Source organism: Pollicipes pollicipes, unplaced genomic scaffold (genome assembly GCF_011947565.3).
Source record: "Pollicipes pollicipes isolate AB1234 unplaced genomic scaffold, Ppol_2.1 Scaffold_7231;HRSCAF=8579_pilon_pilon_pilon, whole genome shotgun sequence".
NCBI classification, from domain to species: Eukaryota; Metazoa; Arthropoda; class Thecostraca; order Pollicipedomorpha; family Pollicipedidae; genus Pollicipes; species Pollicipes pollicipes.
In genome coordinates this window covers 17,083,466-17,110,245 of record NW_023597034.1, presented here as the reverse complement: position 1 = coordinate 17,110,245, position 26,780 = coordinate 17,083,466, and the positions used below count along the sequence as shown (strand labels likewise).

Below are 26,780 nucleotides of genomic sequence, written 5' to 3'. Positions count from 1 at the left end.
CCATTCTAAGCTCATTCAGTCACTTTGTTGGCTGTCTTCGTCGTCTAAAGTTTCCCCGTTGGCCATCCATCTGCCAGCATTGTCAAGCGCTGCCAAAAGATGCTTGTTTTGGCAGCGCTTGCCTGCCGCGACGTTACACCTGTTGGCATGCCACAGGCGCACGTCAGCCGATAGCGATGGCCCCTGCACTGTCATCCCTTTGGAGGCAAACATACCAGATAACTTCCCATTGAAGCGCCGCATCGGCACGTACACGTACCACCCGACTGGGCCTCACCAATCCCGCGCACTACGAGCCCGTTTATTTTACTGTCTGTGCCCGGTCGGCCGGTGGCCCCGGGGCGCCCCGCAGCGCGCGGCGGCGGCGGTGGTGGCCGTGCGGCCCGCCGCGCCGCACCAGTGGGACGTGATGCGCGGTTCTGGCGACGGGCCCTGGAGCCGAGGGTGAGCCACGGATCGCCATCACACGGTAATTTGCAAGCGTCCGCGCGGACTGGCTACAGAGGTCCTGGCCTAGGAAGGCAGCGCTCACCGCTGCCTTGTCCTCAAGGTGGGTCGGAATTGAACCCGTTTGACCGTGTCGTCGCATAAAAAGTCATGACTTTGCCGCTGCCACACTCCCCAACATTTGTGTTTTGTGCAGTAGGCTCATTTGTGCAGCTGCCGTTTGGCCAGCAACGGACTCCTGGTGTATGCTGAGTTGCCGACTGGCTAGCAACAGACCCCTGGTGCCTACTGAGCTGCCGGCTTGCTGGCAACAGACCCCTGGTGCCTGATGAGCTGCCGGTTGGGTGGCAACAGACCCCTGGTGCCTGATGAGCTGCCGGCTGGATGGCAACAGACCCCCGGCTCCTGATGAGTTGCCGACTGGCTGGCAACAGACCCCTGGTGCCTGCCGAGCTGCCGGCTTGCTGGAAACAGACCCCTGGGGCCTGCTGAACTGCTGGCTGGCTGGCACCACACCCGTGGTGCTTGCTGAGCCGTCGGCTGGCTGGCATCAGACCCCTGGTGCCTGCTGAGCTGCCGGTTGGCTGGCAACAGACTCCTGATAACTGCTAAGCTGCCGGCTGGCTGGCATCCGACCCCTGGTGCCTGTTGAGCTGCCGGCTGGCTGGCACAGACCCCTGGTGCCTGCTGAGCTGCCGGCTGGGCGGCTTAACTACGCGTTCAAAGCCCCAAACCCCTAAGCATAACTCCGAGACGTCTCAGTTGAGTCATGTCCAGCGTAACTCCGAAACGGCTCAGTTGAGCCATGTCCAGCGTAACTCCGAAACGGCTCAGTTGAGCCATGACCAGCGTAATCCTGAGACGGTTCGGCATGAAACCGTCATCACAATAACAGAGAGCTGTCGCTGGCGCCGCGTTGATGAGAGCTTCTGAAGCCCAATGGCCGCTGCAACAGCTTCATAAATCTTCCGTTTCGGGGAGCTGACCGCTCGGAATTGTGGCCGCTCGGATGTTGGTGGCAGTCAGGTGCAATGGCTCATGTAATGGCAAGGTTCCAGTGGTGGCGTATACGGCAGCGCTGGCGGCGGTGACTGGTGCAGATACGTCCATAACTCGCGTCGGCTGGCACGCACGCTTACGTAGTTCATGGAAGCTAGTTCACACAAGCGCACCGTTCATTGCCAGTCCACCCATTCGCTCGAGTCATGCCGGTTCCCGGCAGCGGTGGCAACGACAGCGGCGGCGGCGGCGACGGCGACGGCGACGGCGATGGCGACGGTGGGAGAGAACGGGCCCTGTGCGACAGCCGAGCGCCGCTCGCCGGCCTTGGAGCCCGTTCGGCGAGAGTGCTGTGCGCCTGACCCAGTCCGGGCCGGGTTTTTGTCGGTCATCGGTCACCCGTGTCTGCGTGCCGGAGTCAGTGACGAGGTCAGGCGCCGGCTGGCCGCCACTGGCAGCCCAACAGCGACTGAGACCGGCAGCCGGAGGGTGTGTTCCATCGGTATCGGGCTGACTCGTCAGCAGGCGCCAGCTGGGTGGAGGCTGGCCGCTGCACAGGCCCGGGAACTGACGGACGATGGCTGATCCCCGTCGGCAGGCAGTGGTATGACATCCCAAAGAGCGTGGCGTCGCTGTAAGCCGCTGCAAAGCCACCGCCCGTCATCGCGCTAGAAAGACTCCCAGGTCACGCAAAAACTGAGTACGGTAAAAAGGACGGTGCGTGCGGGGTGCGGCCGTGTCGTCCCGTCTTTGTGAGCGGTCGTTGGCGTCTCGCGCGAGGCTGGCGTCGGGGGCAACTATTCCTGTCGCCGCTGTCAACAGGGCGGCGCTGGCGACGGGCGCGGTGCGCGTCTGGGCACGAGCCGTGTTCGGTGAGAGATGGAGAGGCGTGGGGGGAGGGGCGGCGGGCACGGACGAACGGATGGGCAGGTGTGTGCCGGCAGCGCCCCAGGAGGCGGCTGAGACCAGGGAGTAGGACTCCGAGTCCTGAACCCTCTTAGCCTTCGGTACGTGCCGGCGCGCCTCAGGAGAGGGAGGCGGCTGGGGACCAGGGAGTAGGACTCCGAGTCCTGAACCCTCCGAGCCTTCGGTACGTGCCGGCGCGCCCCAGGAGGCGGGCTGGGGACCAGAGAGTAGGACTCCGAGTCCTGAACCCTCCGAGCCTTCGGTACGTGCCGGCGCCGCCTCAGGAGGCGGCTGGAGACCAGAGAGTAGGACTCCGAGTCCTGAACCCTCCGAGCCTTCGTTACGTGCCGGCGGCCCCAGGAGGCGGCTGGGACCAGAGAGTAGGACTCGAGTCATGAACCCTCCGAGCCTTCGGTACGTGCCGGCGCGCCTCAGGAGGCGGCTGGGACCAGAGAGTAGGACTCCGAGCCCTGAACCCTCCGAGCCTTCGGTACGTGCCGGCGCGCCTCAGGAGGCGGCTGAGACCAGAGAGTAGGACTCCGAGTCCTGAACCCTCCGAGCCTTCGGTACGTGCCGGCGCGCCTCAGGAGGCGGCTGAGACCAGGAGTAGGACTCCGAGTCCTGAACCCTCCGAGCCTTCGGTACGTGCCGGCGCGCCTCAGGAGGCGGCTGAGACCAGGAGTAGGACTCCGAGTCCTGAACCCTCCGAGCCTTCGGTACGTGCCGGCGCGCCTCAGGAGGCGGCTGAGACCAGGGAGCAGGGCTTCGAGTCCTGAACCCTCCGAGCCTTCGGTACGTGCCGGCGCGCCTCAGGAGGCGGCTGAGACCAGGGAGCAGGGCTTAGCTGCAGTTCTGAGCCTTCCGAGCCCTTCGGCGCGTGTCTCAGCTCTCGCGGCGACTGAGTGCTGAGCTAGTCAACGAAGACTCCTCGAGACCGACGTGGGGACCGGAACCAGTGATGTGTGGACAAACGCGGTGAGACGGTGCGACACGCGCTATCGGGGCGGCGATGACGTGCAGGTGGCCCGATAAAGATCCAAGGCGAGCTGCGCCCAGCCCCCTTACCGCGGGCAGACGGTACCGCCAGGCATTTTCAGCCGAAAACGGCCAGGCCGGCGCCACGCCATAGAGCCATATAAGGCGTGACGCGACCACGGCTGGTCTGCGGGCGCCGTGACCGGCGCGTATGCGGGCGCTCTCTGGCCGGGCGGGGTAGCCGGCGGGGGCCGCCGCCGCTGACGGCGGGCCACAGCTGCGCCGGCATGGCCTGTCGAAGCCGGCTGTTTGGGTTGGAGCGGCGCCCGCCTGACGCCAGGAATAGGCGGCCTACCGAGCGGGCCGGGCGGGCGCCCCGCAACAGATCTGCCAGCACACTCCAGCGGACCGCTAACGATTCACGTTTACAGCTCGATTTACGGCAACGGTAGGGGACCTGTAACGAGGCCCTGACGTATGAACGGGTCACAGGGAACCGATATGGGAGCCTCACCGAGTCGCGAACGGACTAGAGCCGTGGACAGCCCGGTGGCGCCGGGCGTGACCGGGTCACGAACGGGCCAGGCGCTGCCCGTCGGGTGCAGAGCGACCTTGACTGGCCGCGACTGTTTGGCGGCGGCCGCGTGTGTCGCCGCTCGGGACGTGCTGCTGTCAGCCGCCGCTCTTATTGATGGCCCCGCTGGGCACCCGCCTCTGCCGGCCAGTGGCGGCGGCGCACCCGAGCCACGAGGGCAGATGGGGGAGGGGGGGGGGGAGAAGGGAAGACCCCCCCACCGCCAGCATCTGCAACCCGCTTGTCAAGCGTCGGCTGTTTTCCGCTGTTGGGACAGGCAGTGGCACACAGCCTGCAAAACCCGCCCTGTTTGTGCAAACCGTTGCCAATCCACAAAAATGCTTGCCGTTCCAGATGGCGACTCAAAGTTCAAATTCAGCATATTCAAGGGATTCTGGCGGAGGAAGCAGTATTCGCTGGAGCAAGTGTAGCTGCGGCCCGGCTGACAACGGCAGCAAGTGGCGGACCCGGACAGGCTCCCGTGTCCAGCCCCGCGCGGCAGCCGCCTATCTCGTGCGACTAACAAAGTAAAGGCTTGCGTATCTTACGTGATAATACGTCTCAAGGTGTCGTTTTGCAATATAGTGTACATAAAGCGCTTGTAATATGCACCGAGGCAAGCTATTTTCTAAGTATATGGATGTACGTGTGCATGTGTATAGTATGTCATTTAAAATAAACGGCCGTATCGACAATATGTGTACACAAACCTATTGGACCAGATATGGTGAGGCGACCCGACCTGCCCTCAGCAGTCTGTGCAGACGACCACCACAAAGAAGATCAGCCGGTGTACGAATGTATACACTTCACAGCATGTAACAGGCGTTCACATTGCCTTCCAGTTTCTTTTCCTCGCTGACCACGGCAGTGCATGTCGCTCCACTTACACGGGCACAAAACAAGTGCAACTTTTGAATAAATTTATTTGGGGGCCTTCAATCGCTTAGTACAAAAACATAACGGGACCCAGAATACATAGCTTAACGAAGATACAAAACTAGGCAAGCGATATATACTCCAGAACTGGAATATAGAAGCAGAACCCTGTTTCAAGAAGAAAACAACTTTTCAGATTAGATTTGAAACAAACACGTCGCATCCGAGCGAGTAAATTCACACCACACGGTTATTCACAGAAGAGGAAGCCTGACTTTGATTCAGATAATTATCTCGGGTTTTAACATCACTTAAGTATAAGTAAGCTGACTTGGTCGCCATGCTGGATCACGGTTTTTCGTCCGATTGACCTTGAAGGCCGGTGGCCTGCGGGATTCGACGGTTTTACAGCCCGGTGGCGCCGTGCACACACGCAATGCCGCCAAATCCTCCAATCGTACGCGGGCGCCGCCGGCCCGGGCGGCGCTCCTCGCGCGCGCACTCACGCACTCGCCCGCGCACTCGCACTCGCAGCCGCCGAAATTTAGCCAACGCGAAGAACGACTAAACAAGAGGCGGCGGCCCGTCGGCGCACCAGGCCGGCCGCGAGAAACGCCGACCGCTCGCTCTCACTTACAAAACAATATTACAAAACCGGGGGGTGGCGGGGTGTCGGGGAGGCGGCGCTGGAAGTGGGGTCGGGCCGCCCCCGCTGCGGCCGGCCCCGGCGGCAGCCGGAGGTCGTCCTGGGTCCTGGAATGTGACGGCCCGTTGTGCGCGTGCCGGCCGGGCAGGGGGCGGGGGGCGGCGCCGGCCCGCCGGCTCTGCGCGCCGACCGCGGAGGCCGGTGCGGCCGCGGCAGGCTCAGCCACATTGCGGCGACGCCTGCAACGCGACGACCGCGTCAGAGGCAGCTCACACACCAGACAGCCGCGCTCAGCGGCAAACCAACCACCACCGCAGCGCACCAGCCGTCACGCTAGCGGCCAGACATAGCCGGGCACGCATGCCAACCCACTACGCAAGCTTCACTTGCATGAAACGCTCCCCAAGCGACAAATGGAACGATAAGCTCGTGTTGTGGTAACATGGAATCATTATCTTATGGAGTTATAAAACAATATAACAGTAAACACAGAAACACTTTCGACACTTGTGACATGACTACGAGCAGTATGTTAATGCGACAATCAACGTAACAATGAGCCAGCGACGATGCAACAATGCGCGCAAATAAACCTCACCTTGGCCACTCACATTTAATAGCCGACGCCCGTCAAGTAATCGCCTAGGTTTTCCACGACTTTGGCCGCCTCTCCTCCCGTTACGGGATCGCTGTACCGACCGATGATGATGGCTGTCAAACGGAGGACAAACGTACGTCAGTCAGTGTGGTCACTTGGTCACGCCATCGGCGCAACCACGCTACGCTCACGGGCCACACACCCATTGGCTACGCTCACAGGCCACACCCTGCGACCTCTATTTCAGGCTGTGCTGGACGCGCTGATCACCTACACAGCTTAGGGTCAGACCGCCACCGTTCGAACCAGCGCCCGTTGTGTATTCATCTGTGCCGGTTTACCGAGTAGACAGCACCGGCTGGTGACGGGCCAAGGCCGGCCGCCGGCTCGGCGCGCCGCAGACAGCGCAGCGAGCAGGGCGTCGCTGGATTCCGGGGCGAGCGGCCGGCCCGGCTGACGACGTTTGTCAGACACAGCGCTAATTACGCCGGCATATGGCGACCGGCGCGCCGCTCCGACCCTCCGGCCGTCCCAGCGCCGGCTTGGCACGGCCGGACATGAGGACGGAAAGGTCTGGCACCTCCTTCCCCACGCACGCACGGAGCTCAGTAGCCAATATAATATTTTTAAAAAATTACGCCACTGTCTGTAAAAAAGTAAGGCTAGGACAAATAATGGCAGTCTTTCCAATATTATAATGAAAGAAGACCTGACGGCAGATCTGCTCTTTTCATGTTGCCATTTTTTCTTCTACTGCTATCTATAATCTAAATATCTATATATCTCACGTCTAGGCGACGTAACGCTTAAATCGAACTCTCGCGCATATTTAAACGTCTAACGGCGTCCCAATATTTATTAGATATTGTATAGGATTTTATTTTGAGAAAACTCGTGCCATAAAATTGACGTGTCTAAGTTGCATTGCCATGAACACCCGCGTGCGTGCGCGCGTGTGTGCGTGCGTTCACGTAAGTACATGCGTGCGTACGTGCGTCTGGCGCTGGGAACGGGTGTCATCACTGATGCGCGTCACCGATTTTGGATTTATTTTGGTGCGATAGACAGTGTATACTAGACGCATACTATTGAGGGAGCACAAATGGTGTAATTGTTCCAATACCACGTGAAATATCGACATCTACCTCTTTCTTATTCTCGCATTTAAATGTACCAAGCGAGTTGATGCCGACGAATCATAACGCACAGCAGAATTTCCGCCGCTTTAGGGGTGTAGGAATGCAATTTATTACTTGATTACGCTCTTGTCAACACTCTGAGTCTATGAATGCATGACCGCCTGTCACAACACCGTTGCATGCCAAAATGTCAAAAAAAATCATTTCAGCAGTACGGGGCAGGTCGCCAAGATCCTTGCGGTCATATGCTGGGTGGGAGCTTACTTGATACGGCTTTGCAAAACTGTCCTTGCCTACACATAATTCAAGTTAATTTTATTATTTACTTCTATATAATTCAAAAAACATGGTGCTGGTCTATGATACATGCGCACATCACAAATGTTGCACCGAGGGGAATGAAGGTTTGCCAAATAACTGGCTGCATGGCATTTCTCAACTGACATGGCCTCCATTCACAGACACATGTCAAATAATGCACAAGGAAAGCCTTCTACGCTACCAATGCCCTCTCCACAACGGAATCAGAATAATACGATACACAAGTGCCTGCACCAATAAAAAATGGGTTGGATACTTCGAGCATTCAAGGTTGTATTTCCTGTCTGTAATGGCTAACATATCACTCGAAATGCACCAGTCATACCGCAGTCGAAAATAACGCCGGAAGTAGGTGGCATTCTTACTTAACGGAAAACTCAACTATTTAGATGTATGGCGCAGTCCCGCGCAACAAAATGTCTGGCAGAATTTTATAATACTCCAATTGCCTCGTCGGCTCACTCGTGAAATATTGTCTTCTTGCCCGATGGTTCATATAGTTTGGTGACGTAAACGACGCAAAAAATGCCGGTGACGCTAACTTTTTTATAATAACAGCTAAAGGACGGCTCACTTTCGGACGGATTCGCCGGGTCAGCGTTCCCAATCCAGACCAGCCTCTACGCCACTCAGGCCCCTCAGACACGCCGCTGCACAGGGGCCCACGTCCGAGCCAGCCGGACGCCGTGCGGCCATGGGCGGCGGCCAGCGGCCGGCTGCTCGGCAGCGTGACGTCACGGCGCCGGCCGGCTACCGTCGCGCCGTAACGGACACCGCCGGCCGCCAACTGGGTCACTGGACCCGGCCGGGCATCGATCGGACGCGTGCGCGGCGGCCGTGGCCCGGCGTCCAATCGGTCGGCCGATTAGCGTCGTCTGAACGATATGCGTCTGGGAGCGGACGACTTTCACAGCGCGACCAGACGACCGCCGACCATTGGAACAGCTGGATGTGCGTGGACTACCACCCAGAAAGACGACATGCTGCTAATGCATTTTGTCTCACACTGTGCATGAATCCGGTTCTGTATGAAAGCAGCTTGCCCACATGTGAGCAGCTCCCATGCGAATGGCTCCACGATCCCGCAACAGGAAACAGGTAAAAAATGCTACCAGGCATTACGGTGTAACAAAAAAGGAGTATCCTACAACAATGCATACAACTTTTTTTTACTAAAACGCCTCAAACGATATCATGCACAGTAAAATGTCACAAAAATTGTCTAAATTTAGCACAACGCTCCTGGCCATAACTTGGAATACTGCCTCGAGAGCTCTGGAGAAAATCATATGACCCTTATATGTCGTAAAACGATACTATGGAGCCCTAGAGTCGGACTTCGTCGGAGAGTTCCAGAAAGTACAAACTAATCGTTATTTAAGACAACACGGGTGGGCGAAGGAAAAAAAAGAAAATTGAGCATCTGCTTGCAGTGGAAAATCCTAGACAACACATAAGGACGCTCATATAACACTTATTGGCGTACATATAGCTTATCCAGTTCTCTATCCAGTTTCATCTAGTTCTAATTGGTAGTCCTAAACGTAACTTACAGAGCATCACACTCAAGGATCACTTTTTTCTAGCTATTTCACGAATCATGACAACAGCATAGTCGACTTAAGACATCACAAAGCGTACATTTGCGATGTTAATTAGCTCAAAGATGAATCATACCAGCTGGTTACCGTGACTTGTCATGCTGAACACGCGTGCCCCTCCTCCCCCCCCCCCCCCCCCTCCGCCTTCACCGGTGCGGTGCGCATGGGATGTGCAGACGGCGGCGCTGCATTTTGGTGACATACGCTCCCATCCCACCCAAAAAGTCGTCTGGCCTACAGCCGTCGTCCCCGCCCTTGTCACGTGTGCGGTGCGCGTTCACCGACCTACACCCGGCTGTGTGCGGCTGGCCCGCCCGCGCCGCCACTCACCCTGCTTGGTGAGACAGACGTGCACGCCCGACTTCTGGCCCTTGGCCTTGCCCCGGATCACCTTGCCCGGGATGCTGGAGAGGTAGACGTACTTCATGTCGCCTATACTGAAGCCGTTGGTGGTAACCAGGTCCGAGTTGTCCATCGCCTGCACCAGCGTCTTGATCTGCTCCGGCTGGGCCTGTGGAGCAGCGGTGGGTCAGCCGGGCCGGCCCACTTGACCCCGGTCGGGGACCAACCGAAACGGGCAGGCGGCCTGCCAGTACCTGTTGGTCGGAAAGGTTGTTCGCTGCTCGCTGCGCACAGCCAGCTGTCCGCAGCTGGTCTGCCGTCATTGGTTTGTGTGTATGTGTGTGGGGGGGGGGGGGGGGGGACGCAGAGCAGCATGCTTCCATCCTACAACGGAATGACTGCTCGCCGTACGTCTTGATAGCGCGACCAACTTCATTCTACATCTGCAAACCATGAGAGTTGATGGAAAAAGGCATCATTATTGTTTTAATGGGGTCCATGGTGCACTTCATACCAGATTGCACAGCTCTTGAGGAATTAAGAAAACCACACGAGTCATCTGTGTGGAACTGCAATATGCGAAAAACATGCCAGTTTCACGCACGTCTTACCTGTTGAAACTAAGCCCAATGCGTACCTACACGTGCAGGCGGTCGGACCTATCGTGCTATCTCAAGCGCTTCATTTACTCCACCAACTCCTTCAATACCAATAGCACGCAGGTTAGGGGCCGAAAAACGGCGTTCACGATTGTATTCGTTCCACTAGAAGACCTTGTTGAAGGCAGTGTTCGACCTTCAAGGCATCTTTCCAAATTATACTCCAGTAAAACCTTAAGACGAGTGATATCTGATAGCATTGGGTAGTGCCACTGCAGCGCCGTCAAAACATAATACGGATGCCAATTTGCATCTACTCCAGCTAAACCAAAAGGCGAGTGATATATAATAATAGTACTGGGTAGTGTCACTGCAGCACCGTGAAAACATAATAAGGATGCTAATTTGTATAATTTTCGAGTCCAAAGTATGCGGTCAGCGCCTCGCCACAGCATTACGCTTCTTTCCTACAGTCGCGACACCACCGCCATGACCACCGAGCGCACGTCTACTGGTGCGAATAAAGGAACGTTTGTGATTTGCCTAGCGGGCGACAAGAGCCTGCTACTAAAAGCGCACTGATTGCAATTTGAGCCGGAGTCTCACTATGGACCAGGGTATCACTTCTTACACTTTCGGGGGGGGGGGGGGTCTGAGACCCCCCAATGCTGCTGACATGAGCCCCCTTAATACTCCTCTGAGACCCCTCCCCCCCCCCCCCCCAATGCACATGAGCAAAGGGAATACTGAGCCAAATAAAGACCAAACAATTTGCTCACCTTCTGGTAATTATCTATTAAGCTATCTTAATAACTGATCATCCCAAGAGCAACTCGTGGCACTTGTACTCGTGTTGGTCAATTGATGAATGGTATACTGCCATCACATCGTCATAAGAAAAGAGAAGCCCGCATGGTGATGGACATCTGCGCGCGTGAACGCTTCAATGGCGGTATGTGCATGTGACGTGTGTGCTTCCCCGGCAGCCACTTTGAGTGGGTGGCATCAACTAGACTTCTGGCGAGTCAAGGCGGAATCACGTGTGTTCAACCCATTCAAGTTGCAGTCATAATTGAGTTAGCTGCATGCGATCTAATTTTCGGAGCCAGTTGATGCAAAATCCAAATGTCTAGAAGCCACCCATGGTGATGTTCATAGACATGCCATGGAAGGAGTATCAAGAACATTGTCCATGGCCGATAGGCACCACGATAACAGCATTGTCACTCTTTACGGCAGTGGGTACCTGAGTGTTGCTGATTACACTTGACTGCCTCCAGTAATGAGGCTTCAGGTACAAAGCTTTTTTGATGCTGGATTCGCGACCCGGCTGCCTTCAACACTGGTGCACACAAAATGCCAACGAGCCTCCCACTAATCATGCCAAATGGCGAGTAACAGAACGTAAGCACAGTATTTGGCGAAAGACGAGCGCACCCCAAATGACCCTATGTCTCACCGCTGGGCAGTTGATAATTCATTCAAACGTGACTAGCAAATACGAGCTCCTCCGTACGCCATTTCAACACCATCTTTCTTGTGAATCCGAATCCCTCCAAGAGCTGACGATAAAAACCAACCTTTGGTAACCTCTGTGCGTTGGTTGTCCTTCGGTGCTTTGAAACCGCTTGGACGGTTTGGTAATCAGTGCTTTCCTGTGGCTTTCCTTCTGGCTTAGTACCAAATTATGGCATGCATATAGCAGCGAGCATTGTGCTAGAAAGGTGCGTAGCTTGCAGATAAGGTCTCCGCTACCGAGAACTACTGGTTTGCTGTCATGGACTCCACACACATTCGAGGGTCATACTCTCCGGCAGAGGGGCTGAGGACCTCCAAACGTAACACGAAACGACGCCCCTTGGTAACAGGCCACAACGGTGATTTCAAAGCTTACGACATCAATGGCATTGTATGTCCACAAAGGATCACTGAGCTTACGTTTGTAACACGTTGACCGAAGAAAGGAACTGAAGATTTCCTGCACGAAGCCACACAGTACGCACCTCCAACCAGACATGTGCCTGGAGCACCGCCCCCCCCCCCCCCCCCCACAAAAATCCTACGACACCCCTAACATGGAACACTGCAAGATCCTGCATCAAACCCTTGGTATCCTGACACATGCGTCCTTCCCATTTCACATTATCCATTAAAAAATACTGAGCTTAAGCTCAAAGGTGACAGCTTGCTTACACATGGTGAGGCAGAAAACTGGCAACCGGCCAAGCTGATGTAATGCATATCACTACATGGTGTTACGATGTCCGAGTCATGCTTTAAGCCTTTGGAATTTTGAGGCGCAATGAAACTTACACTTACACACGAAACTACCTACATAAACCCTATACTTCAACTGAGTATGCTTCGCTGTCTAATGGACGAATACCATGGGACCAGGACAGACATGAGCTGCATGACATAATTTTCTACGACTTGCTTGATTTATCTTAAAAAAACGCACGTTTGGCACCCCACCGGGATTTTTCTGTACGCACACAAACACGAAATGGGCCCTGCAGAGGTTTCTTTTCCAGCAACCTTGCAGGACAGGTTAATCTCAGCGCCCAAGGGTCACTGAGCCCATTAAAAAGGCGCGTCCCATTAATTTGGTCTGGCAATTAATGAAAAACATTTATCCCGGCAAACGCACCAATGAATTGGAATATCAATTAGCATAGTTTGCAATGTTGTCAGCTACGCGCAACGAACCCCATTAATACCTCATATTATCCGCCGAAGTCAACGGATAAAAAAGGGATCACAGTGACTGACTCCAATCCCCTTTGGCTGGCATTGCTCTTGCCAGGCGTGGTACTTGTGCTATCTCGGTAAATTGACTGGGTCTATGCCTGTCTATTTCGCTCGGCTAGGACGTGCGGCGCCTCACGTGGTGTCCGAAGGTTGAAATGTGAGGCGCGTAAGGGTTTTGTCGTGTCTATGCCTTTTTGAAGCTAGGTAGATGTGGCATTACGAGGTGGAGCGTGAATAGCGCGATCGCGGTGGAGCGTGCGTAGGTGGTCGTCCGTGACACATTCGATGGCATGCTTTTGTATGCCATTTAGTCCTGCTCAGCCCCAAACTTCTTTTGCGATACTAAGACTTTCAGTAAGCGACTTGTGGGTACCTTTGGGAGAATCACGTAAGATGCTAATTGTTTACCGCAATACTTTAGAAGAAAGACTCGCCTAGATCCATGACATGGCAGCCTTTTCCCAGATTGCCCCCTCATAACTATGTACGTCTGTCATGAAAATAAGACTGGAACTGTATTGTCATTTTTTCATGTTTTCTGCCGATCTTTTCTTTCATTTTGTGCTTTCACACGAATTGCTGTATGGGAAACATGCTTCCCCTTGAAAACCACCTATTGTACTGCAGGCTTCCAATGATAAGCTAAATAGCAGTGTAATGACTCACGACACCCAGGCAATTTGTACTCCACTTTGAAAAATTTGTACTCCGCTACCCATTTTTTTTTTTTGGGGGGGGGGGAGGATTTCCAACACACACATTACACCAACGGGACTAAACAAGCGTTCGTGCTCCTTATTCAGTAGAGTACAATGGTGTATATTAACTATTTTGAGCATATATTTACTATATATGTCTCCCCAAATCTAACCACATCGGTCCGCCGCGCGCCTCCAGCAGTATCGTTGGCTGCTGTCCGCCGTCCGCATCGGCCGCGAATCGCTGTGCATTGCTCTTAATTTGGGCATGATTGTACAACATGCTAGATAATTATAAAAAACAAAAAACAAAACTGGGGGGATGGTTCATATCAACCTCCCCCCCCCCCCCAAGCAGGGCGAGGGTGAGTGGGGGTGGGGGTGAGAAGTCATCCTTCTTGTCTCAGAGAACATCTTTTGTCCACAGAATCAATATCATTGGGAAGCAGGACTTTCATTTGCGGTTTCCTTTTATCCACATGGTTTCTTTTGTTGTTTTTCTAAACCAGTTATTTATCCCTGGTACAGAAAGCGCACGCTTTAACATCTTGGTGCACACTTAAACAGCTCAGTACATGGCTGGAAATAGCGGAGTGCATGCTGGAGTTGGATGATCCCGCAGGTGCCTCCAGGTCTTATTGAAACAGGACATTGCTCGCACTCATTTTTAATTTTTAAATGCTTGATGCAATATTGATTATCCACCAAAATATGCTATACCTTAGACCTGCAATACTAATCACACCAAAACCTGAGCACACTTGTGCCCCTCACACCAAAATTGTAGTATGAAGGAAAAATGGATCGTAGCACCTGAACTTTGGTTTAGGATCTTGGGCAATGCTGATGAAAAATTTACAATCACAGCTTGTAGTGAGAACAAAATACCCCTGGTGAGTTTGCTTTGTGGATGTGACTTTCATTGCAACACCACTCTTGATCAGTAGTTCACAGCAAATACCATCCTCACTGTGCTGTTTGCAAATAGGGAGCAGACAGAAACCAATCCTTTAAATGTTGTGCAGCTGTTGCACAACTACACAGAGCACATAACATTTTGATTGAAATGTCATGCAAGCCACTGTACCACCAATAACATCTTGTGTTAAAAGTGGGTACTGCAGCTATCTAGCAGAAGGGACAGCATCTATTTCGCTGAGGGAAATGTTGGTGTTCTGGGTGCGTGGTAGATAGCACAACTATCTACCAGTCAAGACATATTCCACCTCACCTGAAGGACAGATGCTGGGGCAACATCAAACCCACCTAGGCTCCACCTTGTCTGGGATGGGGAGGGGGGGGGGGGGTGCATTCCTTATTTGTAAGAGGAGCTCAAGCAACCCCTCCTCCACTTCATGAAACAGGTTTGTCAAATTCAGGGAGAAAACATTGATCTTATTGAGGTGGCTATAACCATTTCCCACATAAATAGAACTATTATTTTAACTGCATAAAAAGGGTACACAGTGGTGCAGTATTTAACTATGTTCGGAGTTGGTGTCATTTATGACTTGGTTGGTTTTGTATTGACAATCTCGGTTGTTAATGATTTTCTAGAACATGTCTTTATAATATATATATATATATATATATATATATATATATATATATATATATATATATATATATACACATATGTATATTATGCCACATTCTTCCATATCAACTTAGGCATGTCATTGAGATACCATGTGGCAGCATGTACACAGAGCATTCCATGATCTTTCTTCTCCCTGGCAGCATGCATACAGAGCATTCTATGATCTTTTTTCTCCCTGGCTGCATGCTCTATCAGAACATCCTGGCCTGTTGTTTGGAGGGGTGTTCAGGGCTGTGTGTGATTAAAGGTAGGTGGACTACAGCATGTGGTGAGCAAGACCAGACCTGAATACAATGCATTGAAAGAAAGCATGCAAAGCCAACAAGCTTTTGTCATATCTTACCTACAGTATGCCTTTTAGCTATGCCTAGTGTGTCATGCAGCACTAATAAAGGTTCCATATTAGCACATGTCCACCTTTTGTTGCTTCCAGAGAACTACTTTTGTCACCCTTTCCAGACTATGTTTGAGGAGAATAAAATGCTAAGGCAAAACATGCCATATATCACCACTGGAAAGTCACACACTTCTAGATCACTAACTTATGGATTCTGGAAAGTCAGATAGCTTCTGCCTTAAGCAGAGAAATAAGCTGCCTGTGAGGAAGGATCATACCTGCCTAAAACCTTACTAATCAGTTTGCTACATTTTGCAGACTGGGGTAAAAGTGAGAAACCTGTGCCGATATGCACACCAGTCCACACAAACCCACCTGCTGTGACCGCTTATGCTTATATGAGTGGAGAGCTAAACCTGAAGCACACTTACACGTGACTCAGGTAAAAACAAACTGCATAGAACTTCCAGCATATTTCTAACCAGTAAAACCTTTTGGATAAGTCAAGTTGAAAGTCTGAGCATCATCCTTATACATGCCCTATGTCCTACATCCTTCTCCACAAATACTGTCTCCCATAGCACTGAAGTTGGTGGTAGCATGGCACCAAACTTGGGGGGCCTAGGCTCTCCGCACCACAGTTGGCTAAAATGTGCATGTATGGCATGGCTACAATGCATGGCTAAAATTGCTGCAGGGATGTTGTGTTTATGGCAGACACATTCAAGTAACTGGCTTTTTTCATGTCTGACCTGTAAAGCAAGGTCAGACCATGAGAACTGTATGTGATGCTGAACATGCCTGCTGCAGTACCTGCAGTATCACTGAAGAAATTTGTGTGTGTGCACCATAAACCTGAGCTCCTGAGCATAATGCACCATTGACTCAAAATCCAAATAATATTTCTCAGGATCATGATGCTTTAAGGATAATTTTAGGCAACAAGTTCCATACACAGTTTCAACACAAGATTATCTAAAACTTCAGCACAACCAGGATGTTTAGAGACCCATACTCAGCCTGTGGCCTTTCTAGACTAGTGCACCTAAACCTTTGCCTGCATAAATATATCCAGTGCACCAGACACCTACACAACATAGTTACACTGAGCCTTCCACCTGTGTGCACCAACTTAGGCCAGGCCCAATTGTGCTGAAACTTCACATTTTGTTGTTAAAATGTTTTTGAACCATCCAGTTTGCCATAACTCTGTAACATAACAGTTATTTGAATCACTAGCTCTAATTCTGCTGAAATTAATGCACATAATGCAGTAAACTAAGCATCTGGATTTGCAACACACACATACACACTTTAGATGCTGCTGACATCACTGCTACCCCAAACATGTTTAGGATAATGTGCTTTCGTGCAGTCCAGTCTACACACTCACATCCAGTCAATAATTTTTCAACATCACGCAATGCCCAGTCTGCAAATCATCATATATTTTGACAGGATCTCATGGAGGCAGGATTGAGGCAATTTTTGGCCAGTTTTGAACAGAATGAAGTAGAAATTCCCTAACCAGGGTAGGTCACATTATTCTGAGGCACCTCATGATACAAAGGACAGGTGTCTACCTGGAGCAGAGATTTAATTGATAAAAAAGCACCATGGAGAAACTAAAAAGCAATTCACAAGGGCAGAGCCAGCCTAAAGTTCAACTATGCCAGAAACTTGACTTGTCATGACACCTCAAGTCATCTCATGGAGCCACATCATCTTGCCTGGCCTTAGATGAGACAGCTCGCACAGCACCCTCATCACCTGATATCAACCATTGAAAATTGAGCTATCACACTGTGAATATAGCACATGAGCAACTGATTTATTCATGCTAGCTTCCATGCCAGCTGATTGAGTTAATGAGCAGATAAACCAGGCACAATAAGTCATACACCAAAAAAGCAAGTAGCAGTGACAATTCAGATGTTTAATTACCTCTATTTGTGAATTACCTTTATTTAAGGCACACAGATGCATTAATAACTGGAAATTTGATTCTTCAGATTGCACAGTATAGCTTAGTCCAATTCTGACTGATCTTCAACAGGGCAGTAGGAATAGTAAGAACTACACAATGGGCTTAAATTTCATCATTGGGGAAATCTTGGAGACTGCCCAGTCATCAATGGTACATGTCTTGAGCAGAAAGTTGGCTGCCCCATTTGGGGCATGATTAGACCTGCCACAAATATCGCATCAACTTGTCTACTACCTTTTGCAGACTGGTACAACTTAAATGCAAAGTGCTTAACTGCACCACGGATCCTCTCCGCCGGTTAAAACGTCTTTCACCACGCAACACCCTTGATGTGGCAACACCCATGCCTCGTGGACGAAGGGCGGCGAGACAATTGTGATGCAGCAATACTTACTCCTATGTTTGGGCTTGCCGCCCAGATAACTCCATCATGTCCAGCTAAACAAGCTTCATCGATGATTTTCGTTCCAATGAGATGGTCGTCTACGTACGCCTGCCAAGACATCGTAAAATGACCGGTGCTGCGATATCACACACCACACGCCCAGCCCAACCGCCTCACCGGTCACCACCCAAAATGAATCGCGACTGACGCGCCCTCTCGTTCGCCGGTAGTTCATGTAGTCTTCCGCAAATAAATTCTTAGCATTGCATGAACAGTATACACTGGATCTCAATCACCTTCTTACCTTATTTCATATTTTTTTGTAGCTCTAATTTGACATAAAACTGTCTAAAACAAGCCCAGTACACATAAAAGCTGTAACTATATGCTGTAGTACAAGCTTGTTGCCCGTAGTGAAGTCCACCGCCAATCTTTCCTTTGAGCCTGAACAAATTTGGAACGTTTGGCGTTTATTTCGGAAACTAAACGACTTATTGGTAAGCATGAAATGAATCCTTTTCGTAGCTGATTATCTGGAACAGATTTGGACGGTCAGAAATGACATGCATTTCATTTGGCAGCAAGGAGAAAAAGAAAAAAATATTATTTGAAAATATTTGAAATCAAAATTGTAACACAAACTCAAACAATCGATACACATGTGCAACGAAAACGCTATCCATGCAATTATATTGTACAATGTTGTGCGCAAAGATGCCATCACTTTAACGGAAATGGATAAAACGTAGTGATGATTCTACATCTTTTGTGATTCATGACGCAATGAATATAGTTTCAAAATTTTTGGCAAGATTTGTATTATTCAAGCGACAATTTTAATTTAAGACATTATTTAATTATAAATCACTTGTTTATTCATCTATTTCAGTTCATTTTATTGAAACATGATGAAAATTTTACCGCCCACGGCGTATGATTACTACCAAGTACTGCACCACTTCCCCCGCAACCGTCCTTTCGCAGCGAAGCGAACAACAGCGGCATGTCGAACCAGGATGTGGACAGGTAAATTCGTGTTTGTTGATCGTTTCTTGTGCTGAAAACATTGTGAATTGATCCCTTTGCTTGTTTGTTTTGCTGTGACAACCATTTTGCAGTTATTTTTCCATCATTCGCATAGTTACGTCGTAAGAGTGATGGGTAGGTACGTGACCCGGTGTCAGAGATCTACTGGCATTTGTCGGGTGCGGCGTGGTGGGCATTCATGGAATGAAGGTGCCATGGTAGTTGTAAGAGACCTTTGCATCGTCTTGTCAAGTCTGTCTAACGCTCATTTGTTCTTATTGTGAGTTTTGGAATGCACTTGAATTTGTATTGCTGGTGTACCAGTGTGGAAGGCTCATCAATCTGCTGAGCCCTGTTCCCTTGCGTCAGACTGGGGCCAGACCAAATGGTGGCAAATTCTCAGAATTTTTGTGTAGCTATAGGTTGGAAGCAAATATGCCTGGAGTTCCCTTTGAAGCATCACTACTGAAGACCTTGACTGCTGATGAGTACAAAGTGAAGTTACTATGTTATGTCAATTTCTGTATGCCAAGGTTTATGATGTGCTTGCCCTGAAATTGATGGGGCATTGTGATGCTGGATATTCATCCTGTCATGCTGGGTGTCTGGCATGCTTTGCTTTTTTGCAGTCTGGGTGAGGCCTGCTTTTTTGGATTACAATTTTCTTGTGAAACTCATGGCCTCAAGGTATTAGAATTATAAAGGTACTATTCTTGCATGCAAACATTGTGTTTGAGTACATAGTGTTCAGAATTATACTTTGTTTCATGCAGAATGATTTCAGGTTGGTGTTCAGATGTGTGCATTATGTCAGGCAGGTATATAACTGATTTGCTAAACCCAGCAATAGCACGCAATAGACTAAGGCCTAGCCATATTATTCTGAGTGTTCTTGTTATGTTTGTGGAAGAATATCAGTTACTTATAAAAAAGATTGCATATAATTATATTTAATAGTACTTTACACAAAACTAAGTTTGCACCATCTGAATTCCATGAAACATTGCTCTGTTAGAATTATTCTGAGCTGTGGGCCTAACAGCAATTTGGTTTATAGTATGCATGCACTATTTTCACATTGGTGCATTTGAAAGTTTATCATGACTTCATGATTGGGGACGTTGGCATCTAAGCAGGTTGCTCTATAATGCGAGGGATAATGTGAGCAGTCTGCTAAAGATTTGATAAGTCAACAAAATCTTTTGGCTGGTCTGATCTTGCCCTAAATGTGATAGCCAGCTCTGCTTGCAGCAGCGGCCAGTGATTTAAGGACTGGGGAGATTGGTTAAGGTTTTTTAGGGATAAGATATGAAGGTCAGATTCAGGCCTAACTTGCCATCATGCTTTCTACTATATATTGGCTTTACACAAGTTTATGGTGTATAAGATTGTTATGTAATTAACATGCATTTGATTGAGAAAGACTGTAAATATGCTTGTGGACTGCTCTTGCTAAGGGTGTTAGGGACTCATCTGTTAATGTTTGAAGTGTAATATCTAACCTCCAGGCATTATTTTGCACCCAAGTTTATTGACATGGGTGCAATACTCTGTGGCCCAGCTTACTTTCAACAGTAACATCCCATGTGTACCATGTGCCAATGGATCTGGACATCCCTAGCAATTGTAGTAGACATTGGGGTTTGTTCAAGCTTTGGTGACAAAGAGATGGTTATACAACATAAAGAGGTACCAAAGTGGATAGTTGGAACCAGTCTGATCCTGCTTTAAATGTAGCAATCAGGTTTTCTGCCAGGGGCAGGCTTGCCATCTGCTCCTCCAGCCCTCCCTCCCCTCATCCATTCCCCCACCTGCACCCCACCCTCTCAAATCAGGTAATTAGAATGGAACAAGATGGTTATCGATCATACTCTGCAACAAAAGAGTCTAAAAGTTGGGGCATTAGGTGCAGCTATCATTGTGATGTAAGCAGTTTTCACACATGTGGTTTGGCACCAGGCATCAGCTGACTAAATTTCCAAAGGTTGGTTCTAATTGGAAATATCATTTTTAACCTCTGTTGGCAGCTAAGTGGTCCAAGCATGTATCATGGCAATGGTACTTAATATTTTTCACAGCCTAAGTTTTTGTGGGATGCCTATCATATTACTGGGTAAGTCTGATGTGGAAAGTGTATGACATTTCTCAACAAACCAGAGCTGTGCACTTTGAGACCAGTTAACAACAGAAGATGTTGATGGAAAAACAAGGACTTTCATGTGTTGTACTTAACAATATGTGATGTTTTTATTTGTATCCTCAAGCAATAGACAATGGGATTTAACTCATAAAGTATTCAGGAGGTTCATAAATTATGTGATATTTTGAGCACTTTGTTTTAGCTTCTGTTCAGTTCAACTTGTGACATTGCTCCTTCCCCCCCCCCCCCCTTCACCACCACCACCTGGCTGTGTACTGCAATTAATTTGGTGGGATTGATCATAAAATTGATAGAAGTTAAATGCCGGTGTTTTGTGGTGACTCAGTTGCGGACCCATTTTGTGCTGAGGATGGCATTGGCTCATATTGATCCCATGTCGGGCTGCAAAAGTGATTTTTGGTTGAGTCCACAGGTGTACCAAGTGTGACTTGGCTGAAGGACCTTAGTCAAATCTCAATTATGTAGGGGTTTATTATGTTGTCACCATTATAATGTTTTAGATATCAATAGGTTGATTTCCTTTTGATGGCTCTGCTGTAGGTCATTGAAGGGCCAACAGGTGAATGGATTTGTAGTGGCCCCTCCCCTCACAATAAGATTTTGGAATTTTTAGTAGTGTCCTCCCTTGCATGAAAAAGTTTTACAAAGCCATCAGTGCTTCATATGACATGTGCCTTGAACACTATCATAGTGCATGTTTTAGGTACCATCTGGTCTTGCTGGGGATGTCAAATGGCTGGGCAAAGCTGGTGGTGGGATGTGGCACTTTCTGTGTGCATAGTATTTGTGAGCTGATAAAGGATGTATTAAGGCACTTGTAAAGGGAAGTGTAAATATTTGGCCACTTCTTGCTGTCTCCAGTTCTGGGATTGCCACAGTTAATTTTCCTGTAAGGCACCAAGCTACTGTCTCCAAGTCATTTGAGTTCATTGGAAGTACACTTAAAATATCTCTGGGTGAGGTTGTTGGTGGGCTTGTTATACTGCCTCAATAAGGGATCTTACACAATGTGTTTGCTATCAGTAAAATTGATGTCATGCAGTTGTGCTCTTGGCTTAGGGTTTGCAGTTACTGCCCATTGCTGCTTTCCCTTCCCCCACCTCCTTAGGATTGGCCATTTGGCATGGAGCTGGGTGTTGAGCAAATGAGATGTCATGGTTCTGGGGCAAAGGGTCAGTTAAGTATCAGTGTGTGAAGGGACTGCAAGAAGGTGAATTTTGACAATGCAGCTTTATTCTTCCTGCACACCATGCTGGATAGGTTTCAGAATGCATATGCCCAACAAGAGTGAAGTTGTCTCCAACTGGACCCAGGGTTCAAAATGGCCAGTATTGTCAGCATGCCCTAAAACATAAATCAACAACAAATCACATTGATCATTAGCAGTTCTCAAATCAGCAGGCTTTAAGACACATTTCTTGGGTTGGCAGGCAGCTGACCCCAAAGTTGACAAGTTGCAACTAACCTTGGCTCACATCCTTGTTCTGCTTGGCAGGAATGAGAAGGAGTGGGGGTCAGGTGGTGGAGGTGCCCCCCAGGAGCCAGAGGGAGGCAGTGGTGGTGGCGGCAGTCAGACCATCGAGTCTAACTGGGATGAAGTTGTTGACAACTTTGACAACATGAATCTCAAGGAAGACCTGCTGCGTGGGATCTATGGCTATGGCTTTGAAAAGCCCTCTGCCATCCAGCAGCGCGCGATCATTCCGTGCATTAAGCGGCACGACGTGATCGCTCAAGCACAATCTGGCACTGGCAAGACGGCCACATTCAGTATCTCCATTCTGGAACAGATCGACACCACAATGCGGGAAACGCAAGCTCTGATTCTGGCGCCTACCCGTGAGCTGGCTCAGCAGGTACGCATCTTTGTGTGTCTTGGTATCCGGTGTCCTGGTGGTACTTTGGTTAGGGCACCTGGCTTCCTGTTCACATACCCAGGAATGGGGTGGGACTAACTTGCTTTGGTTGCCCTTGGCTGATATGCTGTGTTGCTGGTGGCAGCAGCCCAGTCAGGGAGTATGAGGGGCTGTGCAGGGCATGTTTGCCACTGCATTCTACAGTTGGATGGGAATGTCACAATTGGGTTGCAGGGGTCAGGGCTCACGTACAAGCACTGCTCAGTTTGAGCTATAATCCCAGAAATCTGTCCATCTAAATCATTATGGTTAAAAGTTTGGGAGATTGCATTGGAGGTAATGATTTTGATAAAATTGGGCCCAAGGTAGACATTTGTCAGTATATTTGTTCTTTAAAGTTGGGGGGTTTTCAGCCAGGGGATGAGTGTGTATCAGTTGCATGATATCATGGAATTGCACTGGCAGCACTGCGGTTTTGCACAGCTGAAGATGAATGCCGCACCCAGTATAATGCTATGCATTCTCAGTTTCATTAGCTACATGTTTGCACTGTTGGTGAGGTATGACATCAGTGTGTTGATTGATTTTGGTCTTGTATGTATGTGTTGCCACCTTCCTGAAAATTGGCTGAGTCAACCTTTTCAGATTGTCTAGGTGTTCTGAAGTGTGGAGATCATTGTGTGGGTGCGTTACCTGGCTAACTAGTCGTGTGATTATGGAGATATTGCCCCACCCCCCACCCCCACAAATCTGCATCACTGACTAGTATTACAGAAATCATCCAGAAGGTCATGCATGATTATGCCAACACATGCATTCATGCTATCATAATCCTGGCCTGTTGGTGGCCTCTGAACATGGCTCACTTGTGCCAGTCTGTTACCCATTTGATCCCTAGCCCAGGCATCTGACCACCCCAGCTCATTTGTTGACTCGTTTTTTTGAGGCACTTAGATGGTGGTGTGACTACTACCTGGTTGGTGTTGATTGGCTGATCTTGAATCAGGAGATGGGTAATAAACCCAATGTTGTGGTTGTCCGACACCCAAGTTGCCGAATATTGAACAATGTATAGTTTCTTAATGCAGCATCACACATTTCAGATCCAGAAAGTGGTGCTTGCACTGGGTGACTACCTGAACGCGATTTGCCACGCCTGCATCGGTGGCACCAACGTCCGTGACGACATGCGCTCGCTGGAGTCCGGCGCGCACGTGGTGGTGGGTACACCCGGTCGCGTCATGGATATGATCAACCGGCGTGCACTGCGCACAGACTACATCAAGATCTTCGTGCTGGACGAAGCTGATGAAATGCTGTCGCGCGGTTTCAAGGACCAGATCTACGACGTGTTCCGCACGCTGCCGTCTGACATCCAGGTTACGCTGCTGTCGGCCACCATGCCGGCCGACGTCATGGACGTGACGTCGCGCTTCATGCGCAACCCAATCCGCATTCTGGTCAAGAAGGATGAGCTGACCCTCGAGGGTGAGTCCTCATGCTGGGTTGATACCAACTGAACTGTAGCTGGGTCCAGTGCATTGTCATTGCTGGATGGGAATGGGTAGTAATGTTAATTGGGGCTTCATGTTTTCCAACTGCCTGGGTTATTTCAAGATGGATTGCTTTATTAGGTATGTGAGGTGTGGTGGTGGCGTGGTGGCGGCAGACCCCAAGACTGATAGGTCCAGAGTTGTGTGCCCTAACCACTACCACTGCCAGAAAAGGATGCAAAGGGATCAGTAGTGGGACAAATAGCAGATAAAATGATTTCTCATCACCTATACTGACATTGCCACAGTTTGTCTTCCTATAAAGCACCAGGCCACTGTCTCCAAGTGGTCTGGATATATTGGAAGTACATTAAAGCATCTCTACGGGTGAGGCAGTTGGCTGGCTCTCGTCATGCTGCCTCAATAAGAAGTGTTACATGTTTTTGTCATATAGATCCATCAAATGCATTTTGGATGGGTGTCCTGTGCAGTGCATAGCATATATTTCATCTGTTCAAGTATTTGCCAGATAGTCTTACTCAGAGAGGTGGCTTTGGTCTGATGAGCTATGGTGACAGAGCATCATCAATGACATTTGGCATGCACATCCCATTGTTTCATGTTGGTTGGCTGAACAAATAGAATGCAACATTAAAACTTGCCTGGCTGGTGCAATTGCATTTTCTGCTCTATATACAGGTATCAAGCAGTTCTTCGTCCGCGTGGAGAAGGAGGAGTGGAAGCTGGACACACTATGCGACCTGTATGAGACGCTGACCATCACCCAGGCAGTGATCTTCTGCAACCTGCGTCGGAAGGTCGAGTGGTTGACGGACATGATGCATCGCCGGGACTTCACCGTCTCCGCCATGGTAAGGCTGGCTCCTGGAAGGGTTAGCAACCCAACACCCTGGTTGGGAGCTGTGTGCCTAGTTTTCTGTTCATGCATAAAGGATGTGTTAATCAAGGAAAACGAGATGGCTGCAAAAAGTAATGTCATCATGAGGCTGTGGTGGGGTTTAGGTGCCTTTATGTTGCCGCAATGTGAAGTGGATGGTGTGGTGTCATTACAGCATGGTGACATGGACCAGAAGCAGCGGGAGATGATCATGAAGGAGTTCCGCTCGGGCTCGTCTCGCGTCCTGATTACCACCGATCTTCTGGCTCGCGGCATAGATGTGCAGCAGGTGTCGCTGGTCATCAACTACGACCTGCCCACCAACCGGGAAAACTACATCCACAGGTGAGACTCCATATTGTTCGGTGTTCGTGATTGTAGAACTGGGGGCCTGCTGTGTGTTGCACTCTGCTTGCTGGGAAGTTTCTGATCATGTGAGGAAGTCTGATGGACACTATTGCCGCAGGATCGGACGAAGTGGACGGTTCGGCCGCAAGGGAGTGGCCATCAACTTTGTGACGGAGGCGGACAGCCGCGCGCTGAAGGACATAGAAGATTTTTATCACACGGAGATCGAAGAGATGCCGAACAATGTCGCCGATCTGATTTAGGCGGTCCCGGCCGTCCGTCCTGTCTCGCTGCCCTCGGTGATTGAATCGGGTGACCTCGAAGCTGCGACCTGACGAAGGAGTGAATAAAGCCTGAGTCTCGCCATTGGGAAGTGATGATCAGTTGAAGCGACGGCTGCTGCGGCACGCACGGGACTGGCATCGCTGTTGACGCGGTGGGTTCCCTGTGGAGTGCGCGCGTCTCGGCCGCCGGGCGTACATCCGCGATGTATTGACCCGGTCGAAGACTGACGGCTTGTGAACTGATCACCGTGAGTGATCTCGGTCACGAACTGACTACTGGTGCATCGCCACAAGTGGACTGAGGGGTGCGCGGCGCTGTGTGAGGTGGGGGCCTGCCTCCGTCCTGCACGGGCCGCAAACCTTATTTATAACTTTTTCGATTTTATTCTAGATAAGTATCATAGACTAGCGATTGTACGGCGAAAAGGGTTGGAGGCGCCTGCGTCCTTGGAGGGGTCTTCGCCTCTGCTCGTGCGCACATGGTGTTTTGTCCTGTCATGTATTTCCGTGTTTCCCTTTTGTTGAGTGTACTGGTGGCAGTGGGGCGGGTGGCGAGGTCAGAATCGGGGCTGGCAGCGCTTAACCTGTGCCTGGCCGAGGACGAGCGTGTGCCCCGGTCCTGGTGCCCCACTATACTCATGTTTAGGGGGTACTTTATCAGGAAAAGGGAAAGAAGAAAACGATTCCGCGTCTAGGCATGCTTAATAAATTGTGTGGGAAGATGTGCGTGTAGATGTGCGCTTAGTTACGGACGTGCGGTAGGTTGGTGCGGGGGTGCTGTCGCAGTCGGATCCATTTGGTGGCCAAGCAGTATCAGGGTTTCAAAATTGACGTCATGGTCTGGGTGCTGCTAGAACGCGACGGGACATTACGCCGTGTGCTGTACGTGCGGGGTGCGCGTTGCCGTTGCAGAGCAACAGGCATAGTTGT

The 26,780-nt window shown here is 50.2% G+C and overlaps 2 protein-coding genes and 1 long non-coding RNA gene across 4 annotated transcripts; 2 read left to right on the top strand and 1 right to left on the bottom strand.

The window, feature by feature from the left end:
- Positions 1-369: 369 nt before the first annotated feature.
- LOC119110503 (uncharacterized) lies at positions 370-4,593 on the top strand. The gene is made up of 2 exons (XR_005095499.1): positions 370-550; positions 4,256-4,593. It is a non-coding gene; the product is annotated as an uncharacterized LOC119110503 (long non-coding RNA).
- Positions 4,594-5,181: 588 nt separating this feature from the next.
- LOC119110502 (profilin) lies at positions 5,182-17,987 on the bottom strand. 2 transcript variants are annotated; one of them, XM_037234354.1, is made up of 4 exons: positions 17,794-17,987; positions 9,416-9,596; positions 6,025-6,137; positions 5,182-5,665 (listed from the first exon to the last, which is right to left on the bottom strand). In XM_037234354.1, exons 1-3 carry the CDS (start codon positions 17,902-17,904, stop codon positions 6,040-6,042), a joined length of 390 nt encoding a protein of 129 aa, XP_037090249.1. In that variant the 5' UTR covers positions 17,905-17,987; the 3' UTR covers positions 5,182-5,665; positions 6,025-6,039. The 2 variants fall into 2 exon arrangements, with proteins under 2 accessions (XP_037090249.1, XP_037090248.1); XM_037234353.1 differs by having other exon boundaries at positions 6,038-6,137.
- A 743-nt stretch (positions 17,988-18,730) lies between these two features.
- On the top strand, positions 18,731-26,572 carry LOC119110236 (eukaryotic initiation factor 4A-I). Its single transcript, XM_037233978.1, has 6 exons — positions 18,731-18,810; positions 22,467-22,827; positions 23,931-24,315; positions 25,020-25,192; positions 25,394-25,563; positions 25,685-26,572. The coding sequence occupies exons 1-6, from the start codon at positions 18,788-18,790 to the stop codon at positions 25,827-25,829; spliced, it is 1,257 nt and encodes a 418-aa protein (XP_037089873.1). The 5' UTR covers positions 18,731-18,787; the 3' UTR covers positions 25,830-26,572.
- Positions 26,573-26,780: the final 208 nt, after the last annotated feature.